This window comes from Microtus ochrogaster, linkage group LG10 (assembly GCF_000317375.1).
Source record: "Microtus ochrogaster isolate Prairie Vole_2 linkage group LG10, MicOch1.0, whole genome shotgun sequence".
NCBI lineage: Eukaryota > Metazoa > Chordata > Mammalia > Rodentia > Cricetidae > Microtus > Microtus ochrogaster.
Genome location: NC_022035.1, coordinates 4,972,806 through 4,993,628, shown reverse-complemented (window position 1 = coordinate 4,993,628; position 20,823 = coordinate 4,972,806). Strand labels below are relative to the sequence as shown.

At 42.3% G+C, this 20,823-nt stretch overlaps 1 protein-coding gene across 4 annotated transcripts in view; it reads left to right on the top strand.

Annotated features, from left to right (window-relative positions):
- Ica1 (islet cell autoantigen 1) overlaps positions 1–20,823 on the top strand; it is a 144,828-nt gene that overhangs the window by 83,650 nt on the left and 40,355 nt on the right. For all 4 annotated transcript variants that reach the window (XM_026787529.1, XM_026787527.1, XM_026787528.1 and 1 more), the window contains exon 7: positions 19,947–20,072. In XM_026787529.1, the coding sequence (XP_026643330.1) occupies positions 19,947–20,072 (126 nt within the window). The remainder of the gene's footprint in view (positions 1–19,946; positions 20,073–20,823) is intronic.

The window sequence follows — 20,823 nt, the reverse complement described above, 5'->3', positions numbered from 1 at the left end:
GAGAGAGAGAGAGAGAGAGAGAGAGAGAGAGAGAGAGAGAGAGAGGAGAGAGAGACTGGTCATCATTAAACATACTAAATATAAACTGCAGGCAGATTTAGCATGTTTCAGTCAAGAAGTATTATCCAATTATTAACTTCTCCAATAATGCATAGATATGAATAAATGAAATAGCCAAAAGAAATAATGACATTATTTGAAAACTCTAGTATATGGCCTGTGACATGGCTCATCAGGCAAAGATGCTTTCCATGCAAGCCTGGAGACATGAGTGCCATCCCTGGAACCCACAAAAAGGTAGAAGGAGAGGATAGATTCTACTTCTACATGGAAATGTGTCACATGCCCCCATCACACACACTCATTTTTTAAAATTTGTTTAAAATTACTGCCAAGCACAAGGGCTATGGATAGGGTAAAAAGGAAACATTGTTCTCTGCCATCTACTGATGTGTATGCTTCTCATATTAGAGAGAAATTGATAAGACTGGTACTCTGCCCTCAGTCTTGTGACCCAAGTCACTACTTCCACTAAGGACCTGAAAGAGGAAGTGAATCCAGTCAGTTAAGTTTTCTGATGACAGAATTGGTTTCTTAAGTTAAAAACAGAAAACAGGAAAAAAATTACCAACTGAGTAAACATGAAAAGCATTAAGATGTAAATGCTGGCCTCTGCAGTGGGAAATGCATCTGCATATTGTTAATTATACGGTCTGGAATAGTTTAACTGCCTGTATTTCAGCTTCGTGTACCTCTACCTCTGATCCTGTATCTGAGGATGTCATTGTATAATAAGTAAAAGCTGGAGTTCTAATACAAGAAGCTAGATTGACAAACTTTTAATGCATTAGGGTGTTTTTAACAAAATGGCAAGGGAAAGCAGTCTCCGAAGTGCTACCACCATCGTTTGGGATCTGAGATTTAGCAAAATTAAGAGGGTTCAGTGATGTAGTGAAATCGACTCCGAGTTGAGTAAGCTTGGGCACATTGCCTCATGTTCTAAACCCCAGTTTCCTTCTTCCTGACTGAAATAGCAGCAAAACCATATTACAGGGGCATTCTGCAATTCCACTGGGAGCCTGTGTATGTGGATCATTGAGTGCCGCTGGGGCCAATGGGGAAGACTCGCAGTGTCCGAGAAAACCTGAGTAGTCTTCCAGCAAACCATGTGTGCTTGGACTTCTAAAAGCGACAATTAGCAGTGGGAAAGCTTTGCTGGAGGAGGAACCCTTTTTCACCCATTCCAGGAAGCTCCCTTTGTTCATTGGTGTTTTGCATGCCTGCATACTGCAAGGCATATCACTTTCCCTTTATAAAATCAGAGAGTGTAACCTCTACCTCCTGAAGCTCATAATGCAGACATGGGGAGTCACATTTTGGTAGTGACAGTTCTGTGTGCCGGCTGTAGGGAAGGAGAGCTGTTGGTTTTACTAAGGAGCACGTCAGGAAAGGTTCTCAAAGGAACAGAGCTTTGAGTGGAGGCATGAAAGGTAAACATTATCACATGGACAGGAAGTGGAAATGTAACGAGTCTTTCTCTGTCCCACCAGACAGCTCCCAAATGACGACACAGAGACTTCTTATTAATTATGAAAGCTTGGCCTTAGCTTAGGCCTGTTTCTAACTAGCTATTACAACTTAAATTAACCCATTTCTATTCATCTACGTGCTTCCGTGTGGCCCATGGCTTTTACCTCTCCTCCTGCATGACCTGCTTCCTCTGTGTCTGACTGGTGACTTCCCCTTTCTTCTTCCCAGAGTTCTCTCTGTCCAGAAGTCCTACCTATACCTCCTGCCTAGCCCTTGGCCACTCAGCTCTTTATTACACCGGTCACAGTAACACATCTTCACACAGTGTACAAGGTCACAGTAACACATCTTCTTCACACAGTGTGCAAATGTCCCACAGCATGGGAAGGCATTCCAGGAAGAGGACATACGGGGAAACAGAGGCTGATCTAACCCGCTGTGGCTGCCAGGCAGGAATGTAGACAGCCTGAAGGACATGGTGCTGAGGTGATGTGGAAGGACATGGAGGTGTCGCAGTCATCCTGGGTCTAGTGTGGAGATGAGAAAGATCCTAGCGGGGTCATTACTCTCTCCGCTGCAGCCAGGCTGATTTAAGACAAATCATTTTCTCCTCTCATTCTCTTTTCTACCATGAGGAAAATGCAGTATTAAACGGCTATAAAATAGTACTCCAAAATGACTCTTCAACCTATGACCTCCATTTGACTTTTGGCTTTGTAGTCAAAACACTCTAGAACCTGGGCTTTGGAAAGCAGAGTAAAGAAAAACTTGGATGGGCTTGGTCGTTTGTGAAACAACAATGTCTGAGTGAAAGTCTCCCATGACATACTTTTATAAACATGGGTGGGCTGAGTCTGTGGGGCTGTCTGATGTCCAGATGGAGACACAAACATTTGTCTAGTGTGAAGTGTTTCCATGGATGTGGAGGTTCTGGTCAGAGGTTCTCTTTATTGTCCTACAAATTCAGCGCAAAGCCGGAACCTAATGTTCTCATAGCATATCCTTTATTGCCAAGTTGTTAAAAGTCACAGTGCGTGGCTAGGAGGAATCTTCCTTGTTGTGTCAGAAGCACTGTTACTCTCCTAACCACAGCAAGATTCATGTACAGGTCCCTCTTTTTCTCCTTTTTTCCACTTCTTTATTGACTTCAACTTTCCCCCTCTCTCAAATCTACCTGCGCACCAAGCTCCCCAACTTAGGTCAAAAGCCGGCTCAGCCAACATCTGTCCAGTTCTTTATGGAGAACTGCCTGCCCCTCCACATCCCCACGTGCCTTTCTAGCTCTGATTCTTTCTTTAACTGAGGTCCTGAACATGACAAGTCCAGGCATTGGGCTTTATCACCATGTAGACTATGGACTTAACAATCTCCAATACCAGTGTTGCCTACTGCACTCCCATCTCCTTGATCTTCTTCTGAAACCTCTAATTATTTAATTTTTGACGTGTATTTATTTATTGAAATGGAACATACTTGTGTGTAGAGGTCAGAGAAAACAACTTGCAGAAGCTGGCTCTGTTCTTCTGTTATGTGGGTTTGGGAGTTGAACTCAGATCATCAAGCTTATGGAAAATCCCTTTAAAAGTTGATCTATAAAAACCAGCCCACAATCACAATCCTAGAGAACCTAGACAACAATGAGGACCTAAGAGAGACACACATGGATCTAATCTACATGGGAAGTAGAAAAGGACAAGATCTCCTGAATAAATTGGGAGCATGGGGACCATGGAAGAGGGTTGAAGGGGAGGTAAGAGGAAGGAAGGGGGGCAGAGAAAAATGTATAGCTCAATAAAAATCAATTTTAAAAAAAAGGTGATTTATATTGCCAGTCCCTAACACATCTGATTCTTCAAAACATTTCTTTGCCATTTAGTTACAGTTTTTTCAAACATAATGCTAGACCACTGTTATTAAGAATTGATGCATTTATTCTCTGGACCAGAGAGAATATGCTCTTTTTTTTTTCTTTCTTGCCTTCTTAGAAAAAAAATGCCATGCTGTAAAGTAAGGGACAGAAAGTTTATGAATATATTCAAGTAGTTAATTTCTATGTACTAGTTCCATGATGAAAGCATGGAAAGGCACTGGGAAAATGGTTTTCTGTGTTAAAAAGCACACACTACACAAACGTGAGGACCAGAGCTCTAATCCCTAAAACCCATGTAAAGGCACAGTAACACGTCTGTTATCTCAGTGCTCCTGTTGTGGACTAGAAATCGAAGCTGACCATCCACAGCTGCAGGCAGGCCAGCCAGTCTGGAGTATGCAGTGGCAAGACCCTGTCTCAAACAGGGTGGGAGGCGAGGAGCAGCACCCCAGGTTTGTCCTCCGGCCTCCACACATACTCTGTGACCAGAGGTTCCTCTTGCACACACAAGCTCTCAGTAAATATATATTACAGCCATTCATATCATTACGTGCACATTTTCATAAACTTTATAAATTCATCCACTGAGTTTAAGCTACAGATTAATGGGCATGTAGAGGGTAATACACAGAATTGCAGGATATGACCAGTTCCTACACAAAGCACGTGTCCTCCGCCCCAGTGGCCTTTGCACTTGGAATTCTCTTCCTGCATGACGTCTGAGTGGTTCCTTTCTCATTTCTTCCTGATTTCTTCCCCAATATTATTTACTCAGGAGACTTTTGTAGAGCTCTATCCTCAAACAGAAAATAAGAGCCACCGTTTTCCCCCAACTTCACACTCAATGCTGTCGCGCACTTCTTTCACTCACACAGTAGAAAGCAGGCAAGAAAGCACACGATCAAATGGCTCCCTTACACATCCAGCCACCTGGAACTTGTAAGTGTTCAATGACATTTCTGGGGAAGAAGGGAAGAAAGACAGGAACTGAAAAAATGTGAAGGTAGGGAAGCTGATGATCAGCCAAGACTGAAGTTCAAACGCATTCAAGCAACCACGCTGGAGTGAAAGTGAAGCGGAACCTTGGAAAGTCAGGCCCACTGCCGGGCAACAGGTGGCTTAATTGGCATGTTGCCTTTCCGCTTCATGTGTGTCTGTATGACTCAGGACTGGCTAGCTTTCCTCCTATCCCAGCAAAGCCTGGAGTCACAGTTTGACAGGAAAGGCAAAGTAAGCAGTTCTCTCTTCAGAGCAGTGCGTTGATTCGGGTATTCTCCACAAATTACCAGTGAAGTTGTTGGGTTTATATTTGTTCTTCTCATTGTGATCTCATAGACAAGTGTATAGGTGTGTTCTCAACATTGCCTGCATTAGCTTTGTTGATGCTCACAGTAGCTAATAAGTGGCTGCTGGGAAACTCTTCTGTTGACACCTGACCCTTCTGATGTGACTCCAGTAATGGCCATCCCTGCTTTCTAGTACGGTGTATTTTTTTGATTACCTTCTGCCCCTGCTGTCATAGCCCTGGGATCAGTAATTGGGTCAAGGAGCCTTGCTTACTTGCATGAAGAGGTGCACACCAGTTCATTGCTTGCACGTTAGCCATTCTGCTTAGACCTTGAACATTCTGAGCCAGAAAATACATTTCCGATGATTTCACCTTCACACCAAAGCCAAGAAAGCAGAACCACTAGACCCCTGTTTCACTTTTATGGCCATCAAGGAAAAAAGTATTTAAATGGTATGGGGTAGAGGGAGCCCTACAGAAACACTGCAGCTCAGGGTGTGAAACGGACTAATGTTCAGTAGTTGCATTCAGACACATTTAGTCACCAGATGTGTGTGAGCGGTGCCTCAGAACTCATGTCTGCGAGGCCTGAAACACTGCCAGTGAGCCTTGGGAGCTCACAGATGCCAGAAATAGCATGGCAAGCAAATATTGTCCTATTTTTACAAACTCGAGTTTGATACAGTAAATCCTACCGCGGTGTTTAACCAAGCCAAAAACAGATTGCTGCATACAGTAAGCGCTGTGTTGCAAGAACCATATACAACGTAGGAAGGAAATATGACTGTTCTGATGAGTTTACTCTGACTCTACATCAGAAGAGCCGGACCTCCTCACTGTATTCGGTATGTTTCATAGTCCTCTCTATCCATAAACTGCAATAAAATGCAGAAACTGTACTGGAACTGCATCTTTTCTGGCTAAATGTAGTTTGTATTGAATTTTTTTATGGTTTATTTAACTTTATTTTATGTGCATTGGTGTGAAGGTGTCAGATCCCCTGGAAATGGATCTTCAGACAGTTGTGAGCTGCCATGTGGGTGCTGGGAATTGAACCCGGGTCCTCGGGAAGAACAGTCAGTTCTCTTAACCGCTGAGCCACCTCTCCAGCCCTGTATTTAATTTTTTAGAGCCCTTTATATATGAGTGCTACTGTCATTGGCATCACTCCTCCCTCCTGTCCTCCTCCCAGTGTCCCCCTCCCAAATTTATGGCCTCTTTTTCTGTAAGTCTCATTACACGTGTGCATGTTAGATACATGTGTTCTTGTCTTTGGTTAGGAATAAAAGAGCAAAGTCATGAACTATCAGTGTGAAGATACTGAGATACTACAGAGACACAAGGCTAGGAAATGTGGACAACTGGAAGCTGACAGATTTGACAGTTCACATGAAATGGATTGGTCTCTTGAAATACTGCACACTTCTAAGGCTCGTGCAATCAGACCACTTGAGATCGAGCAACCTGTATAGGAGCTCCTCTCTGTAAGGCAACCGATTCTTCCACTCTCCACAACCTTTGACCCCTTGGGGCTCTTCATGTAGTAATACAGCCTTGTAGAATTTCCCCCATCCACACTGGCTTGTCATCTGATGGTAGCATTATGCAGGTCTTGTTCCAGTAACCATATGATTGAGAGTTCCTGGGTACGTTCTCCCTGTCACAACGGCAGGAGACAGAATCTTGTAAAAGCAAGGTTTGGCTTTATGCTATCCATAAGGACCACTTTAAATCTTGTGTGCTAGGCAAGTATTGTACCACTGAGTTTGCACCTAGCCCCCAAGGAAATTCCTAAAAATCGAAATCACAAAGAATGTTTTCTGAAACTACAACAGAGCTAAGCTATAAATTGGTTGCAAGTATTTAACTGTGTCATCTCCCAAATTATTAGAAATAGAAAAAAAAATATCTATCCACATAGCTCATGGGTCAAAAGAACACATCACAGGGGAAATCAGAATGCATTTTGAGATTGAAGAAGGGAAATCACAACGTATCAAGTGGAGTGGGATGCACATAAAGGAAGGCTTTAGGGGAGCTTCTACCATTGAACGTTAACTTTAGAAAATAAGAATGTTCTTGAGCTGTAACCTACTTCTCAAAAACTAAAATAAACAACTAAATAAACCTATTCTACTGTAAGGAAAGAAATTACTAAGAGCATAGACAAATCAAATTACAAACCAAAAAGCAATGTAGAAAACCAAAAGCTGGGTGAATAAAAATCATTTAAATGGACACCCTGCCTAGATTGACTGGGAACAAAAGAGAAAAAAAAGCCATGGACTGCCAGCATGGAGACAGCGAGATCCTACAGATGCTCAGATGGAAGATGACGGCAGGGACAGCTTCAGGCCCACAGGGCCAATAATTCACACGAAATGGACCGATTCCTCAAAATACACAAAAACAATAGAGTGTCTGTTTACTAATATAGCCTATTTGTAACTAAAAGCCTTTCCTCAAAGAAATTTCCAGCCTCGTTCTAAGGGAAGCACAACAAGGAAAAAGAGTAAACTCTTCACTGATTTCTGGTTTTGTTTGTTCTGGCTTCTGTTCTGTGGTTTGGAGACAGGGTCTTTCCATGTATCACAGGCTGGCCTACAATTTGATTCTCCTGCCTCCAATGGGTGGGGTGGGAGAGCAACTGAAAAGACCATTTGAAGAAAAAAATGCATAGTAATATATCTCATTGACATGGATAGTAAATATATTATTAAAACATTAGCAAAATAAAACTCAAAAAGCTGAGGCAAGATGATTGGAAGTTAGAAGACAACCTGAGCTACATAGGAAATTCTCCCATTTTAAAGAGGAAAAAAAAAGAACTAGGCAAGGTATTTCTGGGGGCAAGTTAATGGAATGGTCTACATTTGACTGAGTGATGCTCATGCAAGTTTGGGAATATAGTGAAAGTCGATGAAGTTTACACCTTAAATGGTGACCTATGGTGGCATGTGGGCTGTAGCGCAGTAAAGCTGCAAAAAAATATTATTAATGAGTGAATTCCAAGAATAGATAAAAGAATAGTGTTGCTTGACGGAGTGCTAAAGAGTGGAGGTGGGCTTAAAGTCCATTAATCTGCTCTGTGGAGGAGAGACCAAAAACAACAAATCAAATAGCTGGTCCAACAGAGACAGAAAGATCTCCTGCTACAGTCCAGCTCCATTCCTGGCAAAAGTCCTCATCATACAAAGGGCAGAGAAACATACCCTCAGGGTGATAATGGGGACAGATAAAAACAATGAAATGCTTGGCTCTGAAGGACCGCAAAGACTGCTTCCTCCGTATAAGCATCGACTGAATCACCTTCCACTCCACATTACCGTATCAATATGGAAAGGCAAAAAGGTCAGTAAAACATACATTGGCAAGGGAGAGGCTTATCTGTCTTTATTTTCAAGGAACATTGTACATATAGGGAGAGTACTGCAGAGATATATATATATATAGGAAGAAATCTAAGGAATCTTAATGAACATTTAAAACTACTTTAACAATATCACAAGAAATAAGGTAACATCACAAAAATCAATTGTATTCCTTGTAATTGCCTGTGAAAGTTTCTAGAAACGATAATACCATCAACAAAGAGAATTAAAGGGCTGGAAAGATGGCTGTGGTTCAGAGGACATGGGTTCAGTGCCCAGCACCTACATAATGGCTCACAGCCATCTGTAACTCCAGTTCAGGGGAATCGGATACCCTGTTCTGACCTCTGCAGCAGTCCTTTCTCATTGGGACCACCAGCCCACCAACAATGGCACAGCGACTTATTAACTATGAAAGCTTGCCTATTAGCGTAGGCTTGCCCCACTAGCTCTTATAATTTAAATTAACCTGCTTTTGTTAATCTACACTCTCCCACGTGGCTCGATTACCTCTACTCTGTACCGTATATCCAGCCTTCTCAGTGTCTTCCCTGACAGCTCCTTGGTGTAATCTGTGCACCTAGATTCCTCCTCCTCTTCCTCTCTCCCCAGAGATCCCGCCTATCCTCTTCTGCATAGCTATTGGCCGTTCAGCTCTTTATTACACCAATCACAGCAATACATTTTCAGATAGTGCACAAATATCCCACAATGGGCCTTACCATATATCCCTGGTTGGCCTGGTGCTCATGTGTAGACTAGGCTGTCCTTAAACTTATAGAAATTCATCTGCCTCTGCCTCCTCTGTGGAATGCTGTGGCTTCAGGCATATCCTGGCCTGAACAGTTTTTTTTTTTTGTAAGTGTCTGTGTATATGAGCTTGGTGTTTGTCTAGGCTCGCGTGCCAGGGCACATGTGTAGACCAAGGACAACCTCATAGAATCCATTCTCTCCTCCACCTTTATGTGGGCTCCAGGGATTGAGCTGAGGTCACAAAACTGAGCCATCTCACAATCCTCAAAAGATTTATTGTAGAAATCCATAAGGTTTGTGTAGAAGGCCCAGAAATAGCCAAAATACTTATGAAAAGAATAAAATCAGGTCTGGGCATGTAACTCAACAATAGAGCATATGGCTAGCATATGAAGCCATAGATTCGCTCCAACACACACACAACCCAGAATAGCAAAGTCATAGGACTTAGACTTCTTGACTGTAAGACTTACCAGAATTGATAGTAATTATCCAGGTATGGTGTTGGCCTAAGAATGTTCACATCAAATAAAAGGAACGGAGGAGAAAACCCAGAATTGAACCCACATGTACATCGCTTGCTGATGTTGCTGTGGATTCCAGAGTAGTGCAATGGGTGACTGGATCTTTAAAAAACAAACCAACCTACAAAAACTGATGCTGTAACAGTGATATAGCCACAAACAAAGTGGATCTATACCGTACCCCATACCATACTCAACAAAAATGGACTTGAAGCCAGACAATGATGGCACACATCTCTAATCCCAGCACTCAGTAGGCAGATCTCTGTGAGTTCAAGGGCAGCCTGGTCTACAGGGCAAGTTCCAGGTCAGCCAAGACTACACAGAGAAACCCTATCTCAACAAACAGCAACAAAAGAACATTGAAATGGATGTAAATATAAAGATAGTTTTTAAAAGGAACATTAAATTTCTGTAAGACAAAGGGTAAAAAAACAATGTCTGATATCTTGTGCTAGGGAAAGGTTTGTTGAGGCTCAAAGAACACACACTACAAAAAGAAAACTTGGTAAACTGGATTTTATCAAAAGTGAAACCATTTCTTTTCAAAAGACATTATTAAGAAATGAAAGGCACTTTCAGACTTTAAGAAAGTATTTCCAAAGTTATATCTGATATGACTCGTATTCAGAATACATGGGGGACTCTTGTTACTCAGTAATCAGAAGACAAGCCCACTTTTAAAGCTAGGAAAAGCTCTGCATAGACATGTAACTAAAATTATATAAGATAAGTAAAAATGAAAAGTTCAGTGACATGAGTCATCAGAAATGCAAATTAAAGCTGCAATAACTGTGACTACCTCTCCAATTGCAAAAAAAAAAAATGCAGAAAGATTGTAGTACTCAAAAATAGAAAGGGATGGTTGTAAGGAAACTTGTTGGAGTCTCTCATAGAATTTGTGAACAGCCTGGATTACTGTCTACTAGATCCAGATAACAGGGAGCCATTTTTAAACTCATTTAAGCAAAGGAGGGAGCTGATCAGAGAGCTCTTCCTTATCTTCTCCCTACTTCCCCTGTATCCTTTTGGTCCTTAAAATATTGTGTGTGTGTGTGTGTGTGTGTGTGTGTCTGTGTGTCTGTGTGTGTCTGTGTGTGTCTGTGTGTGTCTGTGTGTGTCTGTGTGTCTGTGTATCTGTGTGTCTGTGATGTGATGTGCATAGGTATATATGTATGTCTGTGGTGGGATAGGGTGTGTGTGTGTATATCTGTGGTGTGTGTTTATCTGTGGTGTGGTGTGTATGTATAGGTGTGCATGTGTGTGTATGTGTAGTGTGATGTGTGTGTTTATAAGGGGTGTGTATGTGTATCTTTGGTATGGTGTGTGTGTAGGGGTGCATGTATGTGTATCTGTTATGGCGTGTATGGGTATTGTGTATATGTGTATGTATCTGTGGTAGTGTGTGTGCATGTAGGGTGTGTGTATATCTGTAATGTGCTATATCTAGGTGTATATATGTACCTATGGTGAGATATGTTTTGTATGTGTATATCTGTGGTAAGGTGTGTGGGGGTGTGTGCTATAGAGATGAATACTTTGCATTGGTATGAATCTTGGTTATTGATACAAATTTAAGGTCAATTTTATTATATTTATATTTCTGCTCTTGATTAAGGTATTGTGCTTGTGCAACTCATTTAAAAATGTAATTTACAATTAAGAAATACAGGTTAATAGTCATCTATAAAACAAACTTGTTAATTAGGTTTTCTAGATCTATAAAGATGAATTTCAGATGGATAGATAGTCTTCAAATCTTTCAAAGGCCTTCGGAATATGGCATTTAAATGTTTTAATAATTTAGGACTTTTCACGGTAGTGAGACAAATCTACTCCTGGCAGCACCAATCTACTTCAAGAGGATGATGGGCATCGAAGAGGCTTCTTATGGAGTTTGCTAGCCATTTGGGCAAGAAACTGCTCTTGCCTGGACTGCTTGACTATACTTGAAGGACCCACATAAAAATGACTGCTGAAGTTGTCTAAAGAAGGTGAAACAGTCCTTCAGGATTCCTGTTTCTTGAAAGAGAATGTCTGCTAGACATTCTGTAGGATAGAGACGAAAGTGACTGACAAACTGCCAGTATAGGTGGAACTGTCTTTGAAATTTCCTGCTTCATGGAAAAGTCTGCTGAATACTATGGGCCTGTAGGCTGAAGATGGATGCTGCAGAAGAACTTTGGGTGACTATCCAGGCAGAAAGATGTCTCTGTCAATTCTAGAGTTTTGGAAGTTGCTTACAATGCACTTCCTGTTTACTTAGGTAGTACTATATCCTTCTGGAGTCTTTGATGGAGTTGAAGAATAGATAGTTATAGTTTTCTTTAGTTATGATAATAGATAAAGTAGATATAAATGTTGTAACTAATTCTTGTTTAATAACTGTTTTTGTTATTTGTAATCTTGCTATGTTAAAGTTAAAACCTTCCTTTTTATTTAGGCAGAAAAGGGGAAGTGATGGGGGATTCCCCTCTGTATCCTGTGAATACCATTGGTTAATGAAGAATCTTCTTTGGACCTATTGAAGCACAGAATAGGGCAAGACAGAAATTCCAAACAGAGGAGCAGAGAGTAGGCAGAGTCAAAGAGATGCCATATAACCATTTGAGGAGAAAGATGCCTGCATGGCAGTACCAGTAAACCATGAGCCTCGTGGTAAAATAGAAAATAATAGAAATGGGTTAATTTAAGATGTAAGAGCTAGCTAGAAATACACTTAAGATATGGGCCAAGCAGTATTGCAATTAATATAGCTTCTGTGTGATTATTTTGGGTCTGGGCAGCCAGGAAAAGCACCCACCAACAGGTATGGGTGTGCAAGCACACACACAATGTGCTGTATATGCAGTATATGCAGTAACGCTTCAGCGTACAGGTGTGGGTGTTAGGTCCATGCATGGGAAAGGAAAGGAAAGGAAAGGAAAGGAAAGGAAAGGAAAGGAAAGGAAAGGAAAGGAAAGGAAAGGAAAGGAAAGGAAAGGAAAGGGAGGAAAGGAAAGGAAAAGAAAGACACCAGGCGTCTTCTCCTCTCCTTCTACCATATTGCCTGAAGGCAGGATCTCTCTCTGAATTTGAAGTTCACCTTTTGGCTAGGCTGACAGTCCTATCAACACACCAAGGCTGGGTTACCTTCTGTATAGATATGGGTACTTGAGCTCAGATAGATCCTCATGACTGCAGAGCACACACCTACTGAGCCACCTCCCCACTGCCTCCCTGCTTCTTTTCAGTTTTTCTCTGCAGACCAATTCTCTGTGCATCATCAGACACTCGAATGTCAGGACTTTCTGCCTTTAGAGCTTTTGCCAAATTGAGACTAAAAGTTTTCCTTGTTTCAAGTTCAAAATTCTAAGAAAAAAAGGATCTGGTTTCTCCAGCTGAGACCACCATGGTGCATTATGATGGATTTAACTTGGGTTAAAATGCTGTGATATTTAGTGCTAATTGTCAGTGGACAGAATCTAGAAGCGCCAGGGAGTTGGGCCTCTGTCTGTCTGCGGGGTTATCTTGGCTGTTAACTGCTACGGGATGACCCATTTTGAGCTGTGGATTGAACCATTCCTCGATCAGGGGATCCTCGACTATCTAAACGGAGAAAGCGAGCTGTGTGCTAGCAGACATTCATCCCTGTTTCCTAGTTATGGGTGTGATATGATTAGTGGCTTCAAGCACCTTGACTTCCCTTCCAAGGACTGTATCTTGAACTGTGAACTGAAATAAACGCTTTTTTTTCCTTAACGGCTTTTGTCAGTATTTATAACAGCAACAGGAAAAGAAACTAAGACAAAAATTGTGGCTGAGAAGTAGGAGGGCTGCTGCTGCTGCTGCTGCTGTTTAACCGGCCACGTGATTCTCAGACCCGGAGATGTTTTTTGTGGCTGGAATGTAAAAGAGTTCGCAACTTTGGGTTACAAAAGTCACTGAATTCTGTAGACAGCTCAATAGGCTGTTCCGGTGGGGAGCCTGGAAGAAGGATGTTGAGAGAGCTACAGTTGAGGGCTGCCTCGTGAGGGTTTGAAGAGGAGCAAAGACTCCATTGGAACTTGGAATTGAGACCCTCTGTGTGATATTTTGGGTGAGAATGTTGCTTTGTTCATTCTGCCTGTGTCGGAGAAGTTGAGTGAAGTTGAATGTAAAGACAAAGGATTAATTTGTTGGAGGAGGAAAGATCAGATAAGGTTCTCAGGAAGAAGGGTGCTGGCAACGTGGCTGCAGTGACTGCCGAAGAGATTCGCAGTACCGAAGAGAAACCCGGCCTTCTGCATTGGGCAATGAGAAAAATACTTTTGAGGACAAGACCACCCCCTCCTGCACCAAAGGACCCAATTTGCAAAGATGTAAATTTGTGTGAAAAAGAGAAACATTGAACTGAGAATGGGCTAGTAGTGGGGGATGGGTTTCCCCTCTTTTAAAGCCACCGCCTAGGAGAGAGAGAGCGAGAGAGTCAACACACCCAAGCTGATGTATCCAGGGTGACTACAGAACTTAGAGCCTTTATCCATATGGCACTGGCTTTAAAGGCATAAAAGATGAAAGATTGCAGGGATTGTGTAGAGCTGCTGAGGACAGGCAATGAATGACAGGGTTCTGAGTCTCAGGAATGCTTGGACCACGGGGCAGGTACAGAAGAGAGCTGTAGGCACAGACTCGAACTGAAAAGGGTATATTTCATCGCACATGCACTCTCTCCTCGAGGCCTCTTTTGTCTCCTGAATCTCTCTTAGGTCAGCACAGTGTTTCCTGTACTCACCATCACCACTTCCGTCTGAAGCTCTGTCCTCATTCTCCTTGACTTTCGGCCTATCCTTATCCACCTTCGTCTCTCTCCTTTTGCCTGTCTGCACACTGCACCAATGGAAAAAATCTTGGCCCTCTCTTGCTTAAAAGCCTCTAAAAACCATGTCTAGGTCAAAAACTAAAATTCTAAGCCCACAAGTAAGTCTGCCAGGATATGACCTGACCTTCTGCCCCCTCTCATACCACCTTGATACATGTTCTCAGCAACCCAGATATGCTCACCCACTGTCGGTCTATGACCTGCTCTATTACCTCTTCCTGGGGCCTTTTCGTTACCCAGCCCCCAACACTCACCTTGCACCTGGAGTACTGTTCACACTGGTAGCCATACTCAGTCTTTTTAGTGTGTGTGTGTGTGTGTGTGTGTGTGTGTGTGTTAGAGAGAGAGAGCGAGAGAGAGAGAGAGTTATCTCCTGAAAGAAAATCTAAAATTAAGAATGGAATTTTTTTCTTTTGTTCTTAAAGGAAATAAGACCCTTAGAAAACAACAAAAGTATGCTCCGGTTACTTGGTTGTGGGGGTAACATGAAGCCCTGCCCCCACAGGCTAGCCAAAGCAGAATGAACTGAGGATAGATCACTTTGCTTTTACCCTGGGTAGTTCAAGTTGGGGGCTAAAAGGTAGAATTTCACATTAGGAGGAATGAGTTCAGAGATATGCCTTGTTGTTTTGGCAGTGGAGACATGGCTGCTTTCTTGAGTAAATTGAATTTCTGTTGCCCGGGGAAGACAAGACCCAGACTAAAGAGGGTCTAATATGCATAATCACTTCAGAAAGTTTGGGAAATAAGAAGAGAAAGGTGGAGTAGCAGAAATGAAGAAATAAACAAAAGGTGCATTTATTTGATTGAAAAAATTGAAAGAGCCTTGAAAACCACAGGAGCTCCTCAAGATGTTTATGTAATTGAATTGAATTTGTATGGGATGGAGAGGAAGGACAATGGAAACATTCTCACTGGTGCTTCTGAAGGCTTGTGAAATTGCCCTTACAGTGGAGGTCTGTGCTTTGCTGGGTCCTTGAAGTTTTGTCCTCCGCTAGCAAAAAGTGGGTTTTAGAGAGGAGACGTGGGACGCAAACTATTAAACAAATTGTCCTGGATTCCAAATGCCCAGCACTGTCACATCCTTGTTTGGCATGGAAAGGGCGGAACATTTGGGAACTCAGCAGCGCGTTAAGTGTTTTAATAATCATTGTTGACACACAAAGCATATGGCCTCTCAGAACTCACCGGGTCAAGATCGAAATCCTCTCCATTCCTAAAATTATCCCTCAAAAGCTGAACAAAATTCTCTGAGGCACATTTCAAACTATATGCCTTCATGAGTTTTATGTTATAAGCAAGGGACACAAGCAAGCTCTCTCATGGAATGTGAGCACTGATCATATAAAGGAAAAAGTCCAATTTGCATCTTATTAGAAAAATCTTGAACTTCCATACAAGTAAGGTGTTCTTCTGCCTGCATAGATTGGCTTTAAAAGCCAACTCTGGTACTAGCTCTTCCAAGAAGCCCTCAGTTTCCTGACTGTTTACATCAATAATCTGTGGTTATAATCATACTATGAAATAAAACCACCAGAACACTCAAGTACTTACAACAATACACATCTCTTTATTGCTCATAAGTCTGTGGTTAACAGGGTGTTTCCAGTGGGGGGCGGGCAGAGCTACTCACACACTGGTCAGTAGCCAGCGATGGGGCAGGGAAAATTGTTAATAATGGCTGAGCCCCCTCCTTACGTCTCTTCTTGCCATGTGGCTTCACACCCATCCAGCTGGCCAAGCTGAGTGTGTTCTCATGGCCATCACAGAGGAGGCAGAGGGAAAGTGGAAACACGCTGGCATTCCCGTTTTCAAGTTTCCCGTCTCCTTACATCTGTTAGCCTCTCTGTCCAATACCAAGTCACATGGCGAAGCCTGCTTTCAGAGTTAGAGGAGAGTTCAAAGTCACAGCGCCAAGTGTAGGAAGATACGATAAGGACACTCCTTGGGACTTTAATGCCATCACCCTACAATGATGTCGCCACCCAGCAATAACAATGCCAACACCTTACAATGGCCCCTACCCTAGCAGCACGCCTCATTCCCTTGTCTATCTGGTCTCAGCTCTATGTTGTGGGATAAGTCTTTTTGCACACTGTGAAGAAGTGTTCCTTGAATTGGTTTCATAGGAAGCTAAACAGCCAATAGCTAGGCAGGACGTAGGGGGCAAAGAGGACACTGGGAAGAAGGAGGCAGAGTTGCTATCCAGATACAGAGGAAGCAAGATGGGCAGTTCAAAGGACATAAAGTCATGAGGCGGAAAATAAATTAATAGAAATAGATTGGTTTAAGTTATAACAGCTAGTTAGAAACAAGCCTAAGCTATTAGCAGAGCTTTCATAATTAATAAGAAGTCTGTTTTTTCCTGGGGAGCTGGTAGTCCTGCTGAAAAGGGCTGACGACTGTTCTATTCTTACACTTCTCTCGTAGTGTTATAATTACTAACTCTTCTCTCCTTCCCAGAAGCTGAGGATGCTCATAACAATGCGCATTCATTCATAAACATCTACTGACTATAAGTTAATAGTAGGATGCTCTTAACAATGTATATGCATTCGTAAACATCTAGTGACTATATTAGGATGCTCACATGTGTTACTACTTTACAATCTCTACCATGCATAGCATAACATCTGACTCATAAGTACTCCATAACATGTACTGAATGAACACATACACAGAAGCTCATGTCCTGAACACGTTCGTTCCCCTTTAAAGGAAAAGCCTTCTGAGGACAGATGTCTTTCAGAATCCCAGTTGAAGAGGGAGGCCCTTCTGATTGAGTGATGCTGACCCTTGGTGCTCTACAGTAAAAACTTCAGCCGCTAAAATACTGTCCATCTGGACTTCCTCTTCTTCCCCGACCGCCAGAAGCCCGTGTTCTTTCCATCTCTTTGCTCCTCTCGGAGGACGCAGAACATCAATGATAGTTGACCCCTCTCAAACTCTTCTTACAGTAAGAGCTCCAGGAGGGGAGATTTGAGTTTCCACTCTGCAGTAAAGAATAATCAATCTCCAGCATGTTTGTCCTCAGAGCGAGAGAAACTGAGAACAAGTAGCTACTGCCCGCTGGTCTCTCCAGCACTACAGACAGAGAAGAACACGTAGCTACTGCCCGCTGGTCTCTCCAGCACTACAGACAGAGAAGAACAAGTAGCTACTGCCCGCTGGTCTCACCAGCACTACAGACAGAGAATTGAGGGGAATTCTTAGAAAATTTTGTGTGCAGCTATCCATGTAGCCGTGATTCTTGTAGGTATTAATTCTGTCGATGTGATGGTAAATGTTTAGCCTCATTATTTTTCCAGTTGCCTACAAGCCTGAAGGGGAACTTGTATTTCTAGGTAGAATCCAATTTGGGGCTTCTCAGTTCCAGGCAGTAGGTAAGGTGTTTGAAGGAGCATAGTAGCATGGCTACTAAGTCAGAGAGCCAGCCCTACCCTAATTCAGCCCTTGCCCTGATGAAGGCTTAAGTCAGCAGCAGCAAGGGAAGATTATTATAACTGCTAAAGTAGAATATCAGCATGTAAGTGAGTAAATTAAATCAATTGTTCTATTTATACTTATCATTCCTGTTATTGTAGAATCCCATATAAACTTGTAAACTGTGAATACGTTATGATTGATAGTGAAATAATTGTACTTATATCAAATGATATATTTACTTTGATGAAAAAAAATAAAGGTACTACTTTCTTTTTTTTTATTTATTTATTTATTAAAGATTTCTGCCTCCTCCCTGCCACCGCCTCCCATTTCCCTCCCCCTCCCCCGATCAACTCCTCCTCCCTCATCAGCTCGAAGAGCAATCAGGGTTCCCTGACCTGTGGGAAGTCCAAGGAACCCCCACCTCCTTCTAGGTCTAGTAAGGTGAGCATCCAAACTGCCTAGGCTCCCCCAAAGCCAGTACGTGCAGTAGGATCAAAACCCCATTGCCATTGTTCTTGAGTTCTCAGTAGTCCTCATTGTCCGCTATGTTCAGCGAGTCCTGTTTTATCCCATGCTTTTTCAGACCCAGGCCAGCTGGCCTTGGTGAATTCCCGATAGAACATCCCCATTGTCTCAGTGTGTGGGTGCACCCCTCGCAGTCCTGAGTTCCTTGCTCGTGCTCTCTCTCCTTCTGCCCCTGATTTGGACCTTGAGATTTCAGTCTGGTGCTCCAATGTGGGTCTCTGTCTTTGGGTTCACCTTCTTATTTAGCTTCTCTAGGATCACAAATCTTTTTAAGAGAAACTTGCACACCTATGCCACAGCCCTGGTGTGAAGGTTTCAGGGACAACTTGTGGGAGTTGGTTTCCTTCTTCTATTATAAGGAGTCCAGGAATTGAGCTCAGGTCATCAGGCTTGGTAGCATGTGTCCCTATCCACTGAGCCATCGGGCAAGCCCCCCAAATCACTCTTTCTGGAGCTATTTTAAAGGCTTTAATTATGAAATTTAGAAATGGCATGGGAAAGTTCTTCATTCAGTCAACAAGTATGTATTCAGTACCTGCCTTGTACTAGGTGAGGTAGTGGTGGACGAAAGAGACATTGTCTATGCTGCCTGGGACCTTATGGTGAAAAAGCTATAAGTAATAAGTCAGCATTGCTTTTAATACTCATCTTCTTAGTTTCTAAGCTTCAAGAATTTTGTAAAATAATTTAATATTTTCGAACAAATTCGTCGAGTTGAACACATTAAATATATGTCAATTTTATACATCAAAAATAACTCACTAAAATGTCATTTTTTAAGTGACTGGCTTTCCTCATCCATAATATAATATGGTGACAGTTTGGAATAGAGGGAGGGGAGATTTTGACTTCATGGCTTTTAAAGAAATACATATGTATATATTTAGGCAGGGTCTCATGTAGCCCAGACTGGCCTCAAGCTTTCTAAGTATCCAAAGATGTTCTGAAACTTCCGACCCTCTCTCCTTCATTTCCAGTTTGCTGACTTTAGGAGCAAACCACTACACCCGGTTCATGCCGTGTTGGGAGTATGAGGCTTCATGAACCCTTCACTTGACTTCAGCCCTTCACCGACTCAGCTCTCTCCCCAACCCTCTCAATGTCAAAACTCTCCTTTCCTGTAACATAGTGCATGAGAGTTAGCATCTGCGCAACTTTCCTGGCTGCCACTCCTTCCCTGAACTACAGTGCCCTTCAAGGGTGGTGAGAGGTTTCCTGGTGTTCACCAATCAAAAAGAAAAATTGAAAAACTATTGGTAGTAATGATTTCAGCTATGGCAAAAATTCTTTGATATAATTCCTCAGTTGGCTCCCAAAACAGCAAAGATGATGTTAGTAGAAAAAAAAAATAAAACCCAAGAAAGTATAGAAATCAGTAAATAGGACTTTATCCATGATAGTTTCTGCATTTTAGCAAATGTTACCCAAGATGTTAATGTTAGGAAATCCATTGAGGACTGTATGGTAACTCAGCATCCAGTGCCTTGGAACACGCTGGGGCCAAGAGTCTTTAGCATCTGGACATCTCCAAACTTCTCCTGACTAGTTTGTAATTTCTCTGAGGAGACAGAGTTAATAACCTCATTCTGCAAAACATATAATTTGTATAGTAAGCCTGCTACAAAATTGGTCATCACAGTTCTTATCTAGGCATTTTAGAAGTTGAAGAATGAACGTCAGAGCAGCCCACTTGCCTGGAACTTTGATGGAGTTTTCTCATGTAAGACACAAAAGCCCTTTGCGGGTCTTTCCTCACCTGTAGATTTTAACCTCATGAAGGCTGCAGTGTCTCAGAGACTCGCTTTTTCTTTTCTAGGTGCAGACACAAGTACGCCTTGCAAAACAAAACTTTGATAAACTGAAGATGGATGTGTGTCAGAAGGTGGATCTTCTTGGAGCAAGCAGATGCAATCTCCTATCGCACATGCTAGCAACGTACCAGGTAACAAAGTGAATCTGTGTTAATGAACAAAGGGCTGCCAGAGGCTTAGATAATGGGGAAATCTGTGTTTGGATGGAAAGAATGACCTGGACATTATGGATTCTGAATGCATCCTCTTCTCTGCCCTTCAAGGCCCTGCAATTTAATAATCACTATAGTCCCTATGTGCTGTACACACAGTGGAATTTTCCATTTCCCTGCACTTACTTTGTGGGTCCTTTCTGCCTGGAATACCTTTCTTTTTTTCCCCGTGCCTTTTCCAGCTTTTGCTCTGGACTGCTTTAGCACAATGCTGTGATTATTCAGCACCCTTGGTTTGTCTCTCTTGACACGGAGGTCCTTCAGTGCAGCCCTCTGTCTATCCTCAGTGCTCATGACTCCAAACGAGTGTGAAACACCAGATGCTCAGTATTGTATGAAAGTGAAAATTATTATAAACCAATTTCTTTTCCTCAAAGAATTCAAAGTTTAGGAAGAAAACTGGAGGCTGTAATATTTTACTGTATTTCCTGAACCCCTAGAAAAGATGTTCTAAGCAGAAAAAAAAACTTTTAAGAATGCCATGGTGATACATATCTTTAATCCTAGCATTCAGGAGGCAGAGGTGGGTGGATCTCTGTGAGTTCAAGGCCATCCTGGTCTACAAAGAAAATTCCAGGTCATCCAGGGACACACCATGAGACTGTCTCACCATTGCCACCCTTCGAGAGAGAGAGGAAGAAAGAAAAAAAGAAAGGAAGGAAGGAAGGAA